We start from the raw sequence: 16,058 nt of genomic DNA on the forward strand, positions 1-16,058 counted from the left end.
TATAGTACCGTTTTTGGTTCATTAGTGCCACGTTACTATACTAGTACCGCTAGACTGTACAACCCCAAATATACATAAATTAAAGATGCATCAATCATCAATTTCTAAATCGTAATAGAATCTTGAGATGTCAAAGATTCTCACCTCTATGCAATGATGCATTATACCTCTACCGTACATGTGGATGAATAGTTTTTGAACAGCAAACACTAGTGCAAATCTTTTATATGTGTTGGATTCCTTCTGTTGTGGCCAAATTGATCTTTAAACTCGTTTCTGTATGAGCAATTGACAATGTGCTCTCCATCTTTTAGGGCCCACAGATTCTACAGACATGTCCGTGAGGGAGTCCTTCAATCCCGAAAGCTACGAGCTGGACAAGAACTTCCGGCTCACGCGCTTTGCAGAGCTCAAAGGCACAGGCTGCAAGGTTAGTCCTTTTCAAACCTGTACGAACTAGAGATCAACCAATGTGTTTGTTTCAGGGCCGATATTGATATTTATTTATTATCAGTAGGGATGCACCAAAATGAAAATTTGTGGCCGAAGCCGAATAAAATTTAAACGCTTGGCCGAATACCGAATAATGAATGCAGTTTTTCACAATTTTTTTTTATATTGCATAAATACCTTACAAAAATATTTAGACATGTTTTTCAAATAAAGTAATTTTTTATTGAATATTGACATTTTTTTAATATTCCAATAGCCTTTGCTTTTCAAAAAAAGCACAAAGTTTTTCATTTATATTAGGCCTTCAAACAAAACATGCATTCCAAAAAAAAAATAAAGTGCATTAAAGTGGATAAACCCACAACAAATGAATTATTGTCCTTTTCGCAAAAGTCTGCTTAGCCACTGTAGATATGCTAATAATGTAAACAGAAGGCTCAAGTAAATCTCAATTAAGTGTGTGTTTATAACCTCATACACTAATACAGGTAGCCTATACAACAGGCTAATAATGTAAACAGAGGCCCCATTAATCACAATAAGTGTGTGCTTGTAACCTCATACACTTATACAGGTACACAACATATCCCAACGTCACCGCACGTAGGTTGATTGCGTCACCGCGTCAAAAAATTGCGTCACACGCCACTATTCGGCCTTGTTTTTAACTCATTCCACCGAAGGCCAAATGTGGCTTTTTTTGCCATATTCGGCCGAATATATTCGGTTACCTATTAATCGGTGCATCCCTAATTATCAGTCAAGGCTGATAAGCGACATTTGGAGCTGATATTATTTGCTGTAAATATGATGTAAACGTGAATCGTATGTGTCAGTAAACAGCTGTATCAGCCTTTACGTTGTTGTTTATCATTGTTCTTTAGGAAACATAGCGACATCATGTTTAATGCAGCACTATTGTTTTGGTTATTTAGTACCAAAAAACATCAGGTACTTTCACAAACACCTTTTGCATTTCAAAATAGGAGAAATCTTCTGGGAAAATTGGTAAAAATATGGGATTTCTCTACACCACAAAGACTTGCCGTCTACTCCGTGTTATAGTAGTTATTGTAGGGCTGGGCTATTATGGCCTTTTATTAATATCTCAATATCTTTGGGCCATGTCAAAATACACAATATATACCGCAATGTTTTGCCTTAGCCTTGAATGAACATTTGATGCATGTAATCACAGCAGTATGATAATTCTACATTAAAACCTTCTTGTTCATACTGCATTAATATATGCTCATTTTAAACTTTCATGCAGAGAGGGAAATCCCAACTAAGTCAATTTAGCAAAACTGTATTTATTAAACAGTTGTTAAGCAGTGGCACAAACGTTCATGTCATTTCCAAAACAGAAAGTGCAAGATTTTCAGAGACATTTTAAAACAAGCTATTAGTGCACTTACTGTGCATGATGTCACTGAGATGACATATCAAAACAACACTAAATTAAAGTGCACATTTTGTACAGAACACCACTAGAATGGTTTAAAACGAATAAAGTTAACTTTTGTGCATGATGTCACACAAGATATTTAAAAAACTTGTCAAATAAAAATGAGCTGCATAATAGGAAATCAAACAGTGTATGTCCTTCGGTCTGTGGTAGGTTACTGTGGGGCGGTATAGCTCGGTTGGTAGAGTGGCCGTGCCAGCAACTGGAGGGTTGCAGGTTCGATTCCCGCTTCCGCCATCCTAGTCACTACCGTTGTGTCCTTGGGCAAGACACTTTACCCACGTGCTCCCAGTGCCACCCACACTGGTTTAAATGTAACTTAGATATTGGGTTTCACTATGTAAAGCGCTTTGAGTCACTAGAGAAAAGCGCTATATAAATATAATTCACTTCACTACTGCGGACGTTATCTCCTTCTGTTGTTGATTTTTTTTTTTTCATACGAAGTTGATCTGGAAGTTGTTGCTTCGGCATTTTGTGGGTGTGGCACCGGCCGAAGATGTTGACATGCAGTTTCAAGCACTCTTCATTTTCTAGCGGGTGACTTTTCAAATGATGGTACAAATTAAAAGTGGTGCTACTTTTTGTAGCAACGCTTTTGCCGCATAATTGTTCAATAAGTTCCCGCTTGAAGCCAAACCACCGCCAGACTATGCACCCCGTGCTGTTTTTCTTGGGAATTAATTATTCCTCCATTTGTTACCATATTGGCACCTTTTCTCTCTCTCGTATTACCACTCGCACTGCACCGTTAGCATCACAGCTAATGTTACCCATGTAGCTACCTCTCTGCTCGGGGAGGGCGTGTGACGTTGTACGCGTGACAGTATCTGACGTATTTAAGAAGGTGCACTTGTTTTTGTCTGTGAGAAGTACAGACAAGAAAGAGTGGGAAACACAGGTAGTGTGATGCCCGCAGCTAAAAGCAACTGTGTGAGAACGTATACTCGAATATCACGATATAGTGATTTTCTATATCGCACAGAGACAAACCGGCGATATATCGAGTATATCGATATTTCGCCCAGCCCTAAGTTAATGTACATAATATACATTGTAAAGTTTTCTTGTGAGGAACCCTCAAATATTGCGAACATTTAAATAAACAACAATTCACATAGATCAGGGGTAGGGAACCTATGGCTCTAGAGCCAGATGTGGCTCTTTTGATGACTGCATCTGGCTCTCAGATAAATCTTAGCTGACATTGCTTAACACGATAAGTAATTAATAATTCCGCTGGTAATCACAGTGTTAAAAATAAAGTTCAAATTATAAACCATTCTCATGCATTTTAATCCAACCATCCGTTTTCTACAAGATGTCGCATTAATGGTAAGAAGTATGATATTTATTATTGCTTAACTTTAGAATAACAATGTTACTAAAAAGAATGAGAGACTTATTATACTTATAATTACTTAAAAATGCACGCATTTAGTTGTATCCAGTGTTAAAATTTTTTTATATGGCTCTCACAAAAACACATTTTAAAATATTTGGTTTTCATGGCTCCCTCAGCAAAAAAGGTTCCCGACCCCTGACATAGATTATAATTTACATTTTTCTAGATGGCTGGTTCCACTTCTTCCTCGTTGTTACAGAAAGTATGAGAATGCATGAGATGCTGCCTGCTCTTCTTCACTTATATAAAACATCTCCTATTCGTCAATATAAAAGTTTGGACACACCTTCTCCTCATTCAATGAGTTTTCTTTATTTTCATGACTATTTACATTGTAGATTGTCACATCAAAACTATGAATGAACACATGTGGAATTATGTACTTAACAAAAAAATGGTGTAATAATTGAAAACATGTTTTGTATATTTTCTATAATAGTTTCTTCATAATAGCCACCCTTTGCTCTGATCACTGCTTTGCACACTCTTGGCATTCTCTCCATGAGTACATTTTACAGTTGTCATAGTTATTTCACCTTTTTTTGTTAAGTACATAACTCCACATGAAAACTCATCGAAATGAGAAGGTGTGTCCAAACTTTTGGCCTGTACTGTATTTACAGAAAGTCTGACTTTTGGGTATAGATATCTTTTCTATCGTCCTTGCGACTTGTGGACCCCAACCACTTCTAATTAACTTTGGCTTCTCCCACTAAACATACCAATAAGCTTGTTAATAGTTTTATATTAGATCTCCTTTGTTAAAGTACATGGGACAATGCACATTAATGGACATATAAAATGTTAATGTGCCAGATTGTAGCCAAAGGCAAATTTTTCATGCTCATTTTTTTGCTGTTTTTATCTGCCACACGTAAAAAGCCGGTCCGTGAAAACAACGCATACCTTAAACCGGTCCCTGATAGAAAAAAAGTTGGCAAACCTTGCTTATGACCATCCATCTATGTCGCGTTATATGATTGAATTCCAGAAATTAAACTTGCGGCGCTTCTTTAATGAGCCTACACTCCGAGTGTTGCTGATGGACGCTTGTGAAGTGAATTACCGTATTTCTTGGACCATAAGTCGCAGTTTTTTTCATAGTGCGACTTATACTCAGGAGCGACTTATGTGTGAAATGATTTACACATTACCGTAAAATAACAAATAATGTTATTTAGCTCATTCACGTAAGAGACTAAAGGTCGAAGATTTCATCAGATTTAGCAATTAGGAGTGACAGATTGTTTGGTAAAGGTATAGCATGTTCTATATGTTCTAGTTATTTGAATGACTATAATATGTTACGTTAACATAGTAGGCACCATCTCAGTTGGTTATTTATGCCTCATATAACGTACACTTATTCAGACTGTTGTTCACTATTCTTTATTTATTTTAAATTGCCTTTCAAATGTCTATTCTTGGTGTTGGGTTTTATCAGATAAATTTCCCCCAAAAATGCGACTTATATATGTTTTTTTCCTTCTTTATTATGCATTTACGGCAGGTCCGACTTATACTTCGGAGCGGCTTATGCTCCGAAAAATACGGTATATTTATACAGCGCTTTTCTCTCGTAACTCAAAGCACTTTACATAGTGAAACCCATTATCTAAGCAGGCATGTGAATTTTCCGCCCGGTGTCGGAAATCCATTTTTTTTATCGCTGTAAAAATATAACAAATAATTTTCCGTTTTCCTTTGTTTTTTTTCCGACCGTGTTACAATCTTGATCCGTCTCTGTGCCATATCCGCCAACAATTATGGTTTTCCCCTAATATCATATTTTGTTGAAGTATTATTCAATAAATATATATACAAAGGATTTTTGAATTGTTGCTATTTTTAGAATATTTAAAAAAAAAATCTCACGTACCCCTTGGCATACCTTCAAGTACCCCCAGGGGTACGTGTACACCCATTTGAGAACCACTGCATTAAATGGTAACACCCAAATAAGTTTTTCAACTTGTTTAAGTCGTGGTCCATGTTAATCAATTCATGGCTAACGTTGTTATTACTTTTTACTTCACTAATAGTGTTTTTCAATACTAATATATCTGTGTATATTGTATCTGCTGATATAGTTGAAAAAAAAAAAAAAAGACTTGATACCAATAAAAATAGGTTGATACTGATATACGTCAAAATGCCAAATATGGGTGCCAATAAAGGGTGGCTGTCTAATACGGTGTACATTATTAAAGATGATGCAATTGTATTGGTTGTGGACACAGGTGCCCCAGGAGGTTTTACAGAAGCTTTTAGAGAACCTACAAGAGAACCACTATCAAGAAGATGAAGAGTTCCTGGGAGCGGTCATGCCTCGATTAGGTATTTATAAGCGCTCTTTGGTACTGTATTAACTTTATTATTAGTTAAGGAAGTTAAAAAGTACCAGGTGTCTTGAAAACTATAGTGGAAAAATATACACAATTCAAAATGTATTGGTTTGTTTGCAAATATAAGAGAGACATAAAAGATATATTATTACAAAAGCCAAAAGCAGTGAAGTTGTCACATTGTGTAAATGGTAAATAAAAAGAGAATACAACAAATCATTTTCAACTTATATTCAACTGAATAGACTGCAAAGACAAGATATTTCATGTTCACCCTGAGAAACCACATTTTTTTGCAAATAATCATGAACTTAGAATTTATTGGCAGCAACACATTGCAAAAAAGTAGTCAGACGGACATTTTTACCAGTGTGTTACATGACCTTTCCTTTTAATAACACTCAGTAAAGGTTTGGGAACTGAGGAGACACAAATTTGAAGTGGAATTATTTCCCATTCTTGCTTGATGTACAGCTTAAGTTATTTAACAGTCTCCCTTCTGCTATTTTAGCCTTCATATTTTCAATGGGAGACAGGACTGGACTACAGGCAGGCCAGTCTAGTACCTGCGCTATTTTACTCTGAAGCCACACTGTTGTAACACGTGGCTTGGCATTGTCTTGCTGAAATAAGCAGGGGCGTCCATGATAACGTTGCTTGGATGGCAACATATGTTGCTCCAAAAGCTGTATGTACCTTTCAGCATTAATGGTGCCTTCACAGATGTGTAAGTTACCCATGCCTTGGGCTTTAATACACCCCCATACCATCACAGATGCTGCCTTTTGCACTTTGTGCGTAGAACAATCCAGATGGTTCTTTTCCTCTTTGATTCGGAGGACACGACGTCCACAGTTTCTAAAAACAATTTGAAATGTAGACTTGTCAGACCACAAAACACTTTTCCACTTTGCATCAGTCCATCTTAGATGAGTTCGGGTTCAGCACAGCATTTCTGGGTGTTGTTGGTAAATGGCTTTGGCTTTGCATAGTAGAGTTTTAACTTGCACTTACAGATGTAGTGACCAACTGTAGTTACTGACAGTGATTTTATGAAGTGTTCCTGAGCCCATGTGGTGATATCCTTTACACACCAATGTGGCTTTTTGATGCAGTACCGCCTGAGAGATCCAAAGTCCGTAGTATCGTGGCTTACGTGCAGTGATTTCTCCAGATTCTCTGAACCTTTTGATGATATTACGGAGCTTAGATGGTGAAATCCCTAAATTCCTTGCAATAGCTGGTTGAGAAATGTTGTTCTTAAACAATTTGCTCATGCATTTGTTGACAAAGTGGTGACCCTCGCTCCGTCCTTGTTTCTGAATGACTGAGCATTTCATGGAAGCTGCACTTATACCCAATCATGGCACCCACCTGTTCCCAATTAGACTGTTCACCTGTGGGACGTTCCAAAAAAGTCTTTGAGCATTCCTCCACTTTCTCAGTCTCTTTTTCCACTTGTGCCAGCTTTTTTGAAACATCAAACTCCAAATGAGCTAGAATTTAAAACCAAAAAAACAGTTTCTCAGTGTGAACATGAAATATCTTGTCTTTGCAGTCTATTCAATTGAATATAAGTTGAAAAGGATTTGTTGTATTCTCTTTTTATTTACCATTTACACAACGTGACAAGTTCACTGCTTATGGGGTTTATACATTAGTCCTGGTAACATGGCAGAATTATCTTATTTTGAAGGCATCGGCATGGACACCTGCGTCATCCCGCTCCGACATGGAGGCCTTTCCCTTGTCCAGACAACAGACTACATCTACCCTATAGTGGACGACCCCTACATGATGGTATGGCTGTAAACATGGCCGCCTGACTGATGTAATTTAGTAAATAACAACACAAAACCAACTGTATCTCAGGATTGTTGTGATACTTTTCAGCTGGTTTCAGTTTCAATGTCTCCCGTCTTGCAGGGTCGTGTCACGTGTGCCAACGTCCTCAGTGACTTGTACGCCATGGGGGTGACAGAGTGCGACAACATGCTGATGCTGCTGGGCGTGAGCAACAAAATGTCGGAGAAGGTGAGAGGCGGCGAAGTGAGTTTTCTTGCACAGGGAAAGTGTTGGCTTACCTCCTCGTCGTTGTTGTTGTTGTTGTTGACAGGAGCGAGACAAAGTCATGCCGCTGGTCATCCAGGGCTTCAAAGACGCCGCAGAAGAGGCGGGCACGTCCGTGACAGGAGGACAGACTGTGCTCAATCCCTGGGTGGTGTTAGGGGGAGTGGCCACCACCGTGTGCCAGCCCAATGAGTTCATCATGTACGTCATCCACACCTGCACTCCAACACTGACTTCTCTAATACAGTGGTTCTCAAATGGGGGTACTTGAAGTTATGCCAAGGGGTACGTGAGATTTTAAAAAAATATTCTAAAAATAGCAACTTGTAAAAAATTATTTATGAATATATTTATATATTTATTTATAATATTTATATATTTATTTAAATATATTTATTCAATGTTGAGAGCTAGATTTTTTGTGGACATGTTCCATAAATATTGATGTTAAAGATTTCTTTTTTTGTGAAGAAATGTTTAGAATGAAGTTGATGAATCCAGATGGATCTCTATTACAATCCCCAAAGAGGGCACTTTAAGTTGATGATTACTTCTATGTGTAGAAATCTTTATTTATAATTGAATCACTTGGTTATTTTTCAACAGTTTTTTATATATTTTTTTCCAAATAGTTCAAGAAAGACCACTACAAATGAGCAATATTTTGCACTCCTATACAATTTAATAAATCAGAAACTGATGACATAGTGCTGTATTTTACTTCTTTATCTCTTTTTTTCCAACCAAAAATGCTTTGCTCTGATTAGGGGGTACTTGATTTAAAACAAAATTCACAGGGAAAAAAGGTTGAGAACCACTGCTCTAATTCATACAATATTGACATCTCTAATAAATACGACTTTGACTTCTCTAGAGCAGTGGTTCTCAACCTTTTTTCAGTGATGTACCCCCTGTGAACATTTTTTTAATTCAAGTACCCCCTAATCAGAGCAAAGCATTTTGGGTTGAAAAAAAAGAGATAAAGAAGTAAAATACAGCACTATGTCATCAGTTTCTGATTTATTAAATTGTATAACGGTGCAAAATATTGCTCATTTGTAGTGGTCTTTTTTGATCTATTTGGTAAAAAAGATATAAAAATAACTAAAAACATGTTGAAAAATAAACAATTCAATTATAAATAAAGATTTCTACACATAGAAGTAATCATCAACTTAAAGTGGATTGTAATAGAGATCCATCTGGATTCATGAACATAATTCTAAACATTTCTTCACAAAAAAAGAAATCTTTAACATCAATATTTATGGAACATGTCCACAAAAAATCTAGCTGTCAACACTGAATATTGCATTGTTGTATTTTTTTCACAGTTTATGAACTTACATTCATATTTTGTTGAAGTATTATTCAATAAATATATTTATAAAGGGTTTTTTAATTGCTGCTATTTTTAGAATATTTTTATAAAATCTCACGTACCCCTTGGCATACCTTCATGTACCCCATGGGGTACGCATAGCCCCATTTGAGAACCACTGCTCTAATACATACAACTTTGACTTCTCTAATACATACAACTATGGTTTGTCTAATAAATATAACTGTGACTTCTCTAATAAATATAACTGTGACTTCTCTAATAAATATAATTGTGCTTTCTCTAATAAATACAACTGTGACTACTCTAATAAATACAACTGTGACTACTCTAATAAATACAACTGTGACTACTCTAATAAATACAACTGTGACTTCTCTAATAAATACAACTGTGACTTCTCTAATAAATACAACTGTGACTTCTCTAATAAATACAACTGTGACTTCTCTAATAAATACAACTGTGACTTCTCTAAAAAATATAACTGTGCTTTCTGTAATAAATACAACTGTGACTTCTCTAATAAATACAACTTTTCATGTTGCAGGCCAGACAACGCCGTGCCAGGAGACGTCCTGGTGCTGACCAAACCCTTGGGCACACAAGTTGCCGTCGCAGTGCACCAGTGGCTGGACATGGTACGTCTGCGCACATAAAAGTCCATTCACATCCCATTCGCTATTCTTATTCATCTCGATTTAAAATCAATGCATAATTAAGATAAAGAATTAAAAAAAAAAATTATGTTAAAGGAGCCGTATGTAGTAATGTGGCCAGAAATGGTACTGCAATCACGGTCCAAATTCTGTAGTCCTCTCCATGACTGAGGTTGCCAGATATAAATCCTGTTCCAAGGAACTTCAAATGAGTCCTGAACTGTAGTTTTCTCGTGTTTATGCTTCTTGCAAGATGGTTTACTAAGTAATGAGGCTACATTTTACTCATGTCCATTAGCCAAATGTGATGTGAAGTGAATTATATTTATATAGTGCTTTGACATAGTGAAACCCAATATTTAAGTTACATTTAAACCAGTGTGGGTGGCACTGGGAGCAGGTGGGTAAAGTGTCTTGCCCAAGGACACAACGGCAGTGACTAGGATGGCGGAAGCGGGGATCGAACCTGGAACCCTCAAGTTACTGGCACAGCCACTCTACCAACCGAGCTATACCGGCCCACTAAATCGGCCCTAGTGTGTGAATGTTGTCTGTCAATCTGTGTTGGCCCTGTGATGAGGTGGCGGTTGCCCAGGGTGTACCCCGCCTTCCGCTCGTGTGCTGCTGAGATAGGCTCCAGCACCCCCTGTGACCCCGTAAGGGACAAGCGGTAGGAAATGGATGGATGGATGGATATATATTTATTTTTTTAACCTTTCCTGATCCAGCCTTTCTGCTGAATCATATAATTGATGTGGATGATCTATATCTACTGTGATGAGGTGGCGACTTGTCCAGGGTGTACCCTGCCTTACACCCGATTGTAGCCGAGATAGGCACCAGCGCCCCCCGCGTCCCCAAAGGGAATAAGCGGTAAAAAATGGATGGATGAATTGAGCTCTATCTACTGTATACATTTACCTAAGAAAAGAGATACTTCGCTTGTTGCCTTATTGTGTGAATGCTCCAAACATTCACACAATGTGTTTTATACTCCAAATTCATCTATTTATCATTATTATTATTATTAATATCCTTCAGATTTTGGCGCGCTCTACCTTCCAGATTTTCCCCCAGATTCAAAGCGTTCCAACTTCAAACTGTTAAGCCTATTCGGGAATCGCGGGCTTCCTCTTGACAAATTACAAAAGTTCCCAGATTTCCAACTTTTTCGGGACATTTTAACCATTCAGAATGAATCGGCCATTTTTCTAACTTCCATCATTTCCACATTTTTCAACCTATTCAAACCATTCATCCATTTTCCTACCGATTGTCCCTTTCGAGGTTGCGGGGGTTCGCTGTAGCCTATCTCACTCCACTTTAAACACATTCCACTCATATCTTGGACATTCAAACTATCATTATAAAAAAACAATCATTTTTCAAAAAAATATTCCTGAAATTCCCAGAATTCCGTTTTTTTCAAACCGTTTTTTCTGTCGACTACTCTTCCCACATTTTTCAAACGTTCCATCATCAAATCATTCCTCTTAATCATCACTTCCGATGTTTACAGCTACTTGTTATTTCATATGTTGACCGGAGAGGGAGCACTTCAAATGTTTACACACTTGTTATTTCATATGTTGACCAGAGGGGATCATTTTTAAAAGGGACACACAGTCAATGTGAAAAATCTGTCCTTTTTGGGACCACCCTCATTTTGACCATCAGGGGTGCAAATGAGACTTTGTCTATTAGATTCAATGTTATTGCGAACATGATTTATGTCATCATTTGTTCACACCTCCTCATATGGAAGTTACTTTTCCTTCTTGGTGTCTCAAGTAGGCTAGGAATACAAGAAGACAGACAGAAAGGCAGGACACTCATGTTGTGTATTTTTGTCAGGCTGACAAGTGGAATAAGATCAAGCTGGTGGTGACGCAGGAAGACGTGGAGCTGGCGTACCACGAAGCAATGATGAACATGGCACGCCTCAACAGGACAGGTATTCAATACACTCATCTTACAAACCATTCATATTGGGACTTGAAGGGGATTTTCAACACAATACAAAAGAGTCGGGCAACTTTGTCTTTATGTAAAGGCTCCTAGGAACTTGCGGTCTCCATCAAGTTTGGGATTACTTTTTTGTTCATCCAGACTTTGGTTAAAAGTACAGGAAGTAGTAATCTATCCATGCATCTGTTGGATGCATGGATAGATTGAATACAAGTTAAAAAGTTAAAGTAACAATGATAATCTCACACACACTAGTTGTGGTGAAATTTGTCCTCTGCATTTGACCCATTCTCGTTTGACCCCCTGGGATGTGAGGGGAGCAGTGAGCAGCAGCGGTGGCCTCACCCGGGAATGTTTTTAGTGATTTAACCCCCATTTCCAACCCTTGATGCTGAGTGCCAAGCAGGGAGGTAATGGCTCCCATTTTTATAGTCTTTGGTATGACTCGGCCGGGGTTTGAACTCACGACCTACCCATCTCAGGGCGGACACTCTAACCACAAGGCCACTTTAGAGCCTCAATGCCTATTTTAGGGAAAATATTTGAAATAACAATTTGACTGACGGCCTCTAGTTATTCTTCTCATAAATGCACCTACTATTGAAATTGCACGTTTACCATGGGACTATCTATCTTTATTATATTTATTTAAATGAAAAAAAGAAGAAAACGTTTTTTTAATAAATGTGTAGACTAAAAAATGGGTAAGGTTACAGGAGAATTGGTCATAATTGTTTATTTATTAGGAACCCAAACAAAAAGATGATAAAACAGAAGAAAGCGCCTCAACTTTTTTTGTTTTGCTTTTTCTCTTTGATATTATTTTTATTTTATTAGCGTCTGACCAGTCTTCCTCTCAGGGAATAAAAGTCCCAAGTTTTTTCAGATGACATACAGTATATGTTGAGTAAGGAGGGCCATCCAGACAGAATAGGAATATTATCAAGTTTTACTAAAGCTTTAGGAGACCAATCTTACAGTGCGCTAATACCAGCATCTAGAAGCGGTCTAAAAAACAAACAGGAAGAGACAACCTGCCCAGAAAGGAATACAGCCTCTTTGTTCTAATACTGATAAGGTAAAAAGGGAGTTTGTCGTACTCCCACATGCTAACGCCTTCAAGGCAAAGCACAGAGTTTACTTGCTGACATACGATACGAGCATACAGAGATCACATGGGAAAATATTAGCTGCTTTAAACATGACTATGAATAAAGAAAGAACTCTTAAAAATATATGCATTCTCCACAGTAGATATAGAGAATTATGTTTAATGACCTGGGTACACAAATTAATTCACATCGAAATCACAATTCTTATATTTCCCTGATTCTAAATTAATTCATTTTTTTTTAAACGATATGAAAATGTTTTAATTTTTAAATAAACATACAATTTAGGCAATTTCTATGCAACCAGAAGGAGCTTTTTCTAAGCTATAATCTGTTTAGAAAAAGTTTAATTGGACTTGTACCAAAAAGGAGTGGTCTTGACAGGAGAATTAAAGGCCTACTGAAATGAGATTTGAAGTGAAGTGAATGATATTTATATAGCGCTTTTCTCTAGTGACTCAAAGCGCTTTACATAGTGAAACCCAATATCTAAGTTACATTTAAACCAGTGTGGGTGGCACTGGGAGCAGGTGGGTAAAGTGTCTTGCCCAAGGACACAACGGCAGTGACTAGGATGGCGGAAGCGGGAATCGAACCTGCAACCCTCAAGTTGCTGGCACAGCCGCTCTACCAACCGAGCTATGCCGCCAATTTTCTTATTTAAACGGGGATAGCAGGTCCATTCTATGTGTCACACTTGATCATTTCGCGGTATTGCCATATTTTTGCTGAAAGGCTTTAGTAGAGAACATCCACGATAAAGTTCGCAACTCTTGGTGCTGATAAAAAAGCCCTGCCTGTACCGGAAGTCACAGACGATGACGTCACAAGAGTGAGGGCTCCTCACGTCCTCACATTGTTTATAATGGGAGCCTCCAGCAGCAAGAGCTATTCGGACCGAGAAAACAACAACTTTGCCATTAATTTGAGCGAGAATGAAAGATTTTTGGATGATATTGATAGAAAAGGACTAGAAAAAAAAAAAAAGGCTATTGCATTAGGACAGATTCAGATGTTTTTAGACACATTTACTAGGATAATTCAGGGAAATCCCTTATCTTTCTATTGTGTTGCTAGTGTTTTAGTGAGATTAAATAGTACCTGATAGTCGGAGGGGTGTGTCCACGGGTGACTTGACGCCAGTGTTTGAGGGAAGTCGACGGCAGCTGCATGGACGGCACAAGCTCAGCTAATCTTCGGTAAGAGGCGACTTTTTACCACAATTTTCTAACCGAAACCTGCCGGTTGACAAGTGGTCGGGAACCATGTTCGCTTGACCGCTCCTATCCATAGTAAAGCTTCACCTCCGGGAATTTTAAACAAGGAAACACCGTGTGTTTGTGTGGCTATAGGCTTAAGCTTCCCAACTCCATTTTTCTACTTTGACTTCTCCATTATTAATTGAACAAACTGCAAAAGATTCAGCAACACAGATGTCCAGAATACTGTGTGATTGCGCGATGAAAAGAGACGACTTTTGGTGCTGCGCTAATATTTCCTGACAGTCCGTGACGTCATCATTCCGCGATGTTTTAAACAAGAAACTCCACGGGAAATTTAAAATTGTAATTTAGTAAACTAAACCGGCCGTATTGGCATGTGTTGCAATGTTAATATTTCATCATTGATATATAAACTATCAGACTGCGTGGTCGGTAGTAGTGGGTTTCACTAGGCCTTTGACTATTAGAGTGAATTGTTGTACCAAAAAAGAGTGACTTGGGTGATAACGAGGTGTGCTCCTCTGCAGCGGCCAGCCTCATGCACACCTTCAACGCCCACGCCGCCACCGACATCACGGGCTTCGGCATCCTGGGCCACGCCCAGACGCTGGCCAAGCAGCAGAGGAGCGAGGTGTCCTTCGTCATCCACAACCTCCCCGTGCTGGCCAAGATGGCTGCCGTGTCCAAGGCCTGCGGCAACATGTTCGGCCTCATGCACGGCACCTGCCCTGAAACATCAGGTAGGCAGAGCCCCGCCCCGCTGGACTTTCACCTTCTCAATGCTGTCGCTTTGCTCGCCAGGCGGCCTGCTCATCTGTCTCCCCCGCGAACAAGCCGCCCGCTTCTGCGCCGAGATCAAATCCCCCAAATACGGCGAGGGCCACCAGGCGTGGATCATCGGCATCGTGGAGAAAGGCAACCGCACGGCGCGCATCATCGACAAGCCGCGGATCATCGAGGTGGCGCCGCAGGTGATCACCCAGAACATCAACCCCACGCCCAGCGTTACCTCCTAATCCTTTGTCAACACACACACGGTAAGGAACAGCTCCACCTGGTGGTCCACCACGCCATCACAACGACTGTCTTCATGTAACACCAGTTGGTCCTACAACAACATTCATGACCACAATCCGGCACTAGAGATTATTTTTGCATCTCTCCTCAAGCAAAACATCCATCTCCTTTTTTTTCTTGTCCACTTTGTACAGTTAGAAAAGCCCACTTTAGTTCTTTGCCGACGCCTTGAAAGAAACTGACGTGACCAGAATGCTTTTTTTATTATTCATTTGACTTTTTGTATCGCCCGCCCACCGCAATCAATAAATACTCAAACATGTGACTGACTGGAGGTCTGATTTTGTCCAGACAGGAGATCACGGACATCAGCAAACTGTCAAATGACCAAGTTCAGCTGATCTACCTCATATGCATCTGTATCTATATGTGTGTATACATACATGTGTGTATATATATGTATATACATATACGTATATATATATGAATGAATGAATGGTTTATTTTGAGCCATGCAAACAAAAGTGAATGACATAAAATACAAAAGAAATATATAAATACATTATTTTTACACCTACATTGAAAACATCACATGTGACTAATCTTTTGTAGATGTCAAGATTGGCTCAAAAGGGAGTGGGAAGAAGTAAACTTATTAGGTCCCACCCCTATACATATACAATATATATTTAAAATATATGATACAATAATATATATAATATAATTCAGTTCAGCGGTTGCTGCGTAGATGCTATATATTATCTATATATAATACATTTAAATTCACACACTTACATATATACATATGTACACACATATACACACGCATCAATTCGAATTTGAATCGCGATTCTTACGTGCGATTCAGAATCGATTCTTATTTTTTTTAATCAATCCAACAAAACAATACACAGCAATACCATAACAATGCAATCCAATTCCAAAACCAAGCCTGACCCAGCAACACCCAGAACTGCAATAAACAGAGCAATTGAG

At 38.5% G+C, this 16,058-nt stretch overlaps 1 protein-coding gene across 3 annotated transcripts in view; it reads left to right on the top strand.

Annotated features, from left to right (window-relative positions):
- Nucleotides 1–15,384, top strand: part of sephs1 (selenophosphate synthetase 1) — a 19,670-nt gene extending 4,286 nt beyond the window's left edge. For all 3 annotated transcript variants that reach the window (XM_061896213.1, XM_061896215.1, XM_061896214.1), the window contains exons 2-10: nt 315–430; nt 5,567–5,663; nt 7,368–7,471; nt 7,598–7,705; nt 7,788–7,942; nt 9,634–9,724; nt 11,597–11,696; nt 14,573–14,785; nt 14,847–15,384. In XM_061896213.1, the coding sequence (XP_061752197.1) occupies nt 315–430; nt 5,567–5,663; nt 7,368–7,471; nt 7,598–7,705; nt 7,788–7,942; nt 9,634–9,724; nt 11,597–11,696; nt 14,573–14,785; nt 14,847–15,061 (1,199 nt within the window). In that variant the 3' untranslated portion in view covers nt 15,062–15,384. The remainder of the gene's footprint in view (nt 1–314; nt 431–5,566; nt 5,664–7,367; nt 7,472–7,597; nt 7,706–7,787; nt 7,943–9,633; nt 9,725–11,596; nt 11,697–14,572; nt 14,786–14,846) is intronic.
- Nucleotides 15,385–16,058: the final 674 nt, after the last annotated feature.

Source organism: Nerophis ophidion, linkage group LG03 (assembly GCF_033978795.1).
Source record: "Nerophis ophidion isolate RoL-2023_Sa linkage group LG03, RoL_Noph_v1.0, whole genome shotgun sequence".
Taxonomy (NCBI): domain Eukaryota; kingdom Metazoa; phylum Chordata; class Actinopteri; order Syngnathiformes; family Syngnathidae; genus Nerophis; species Nerophis ophidion.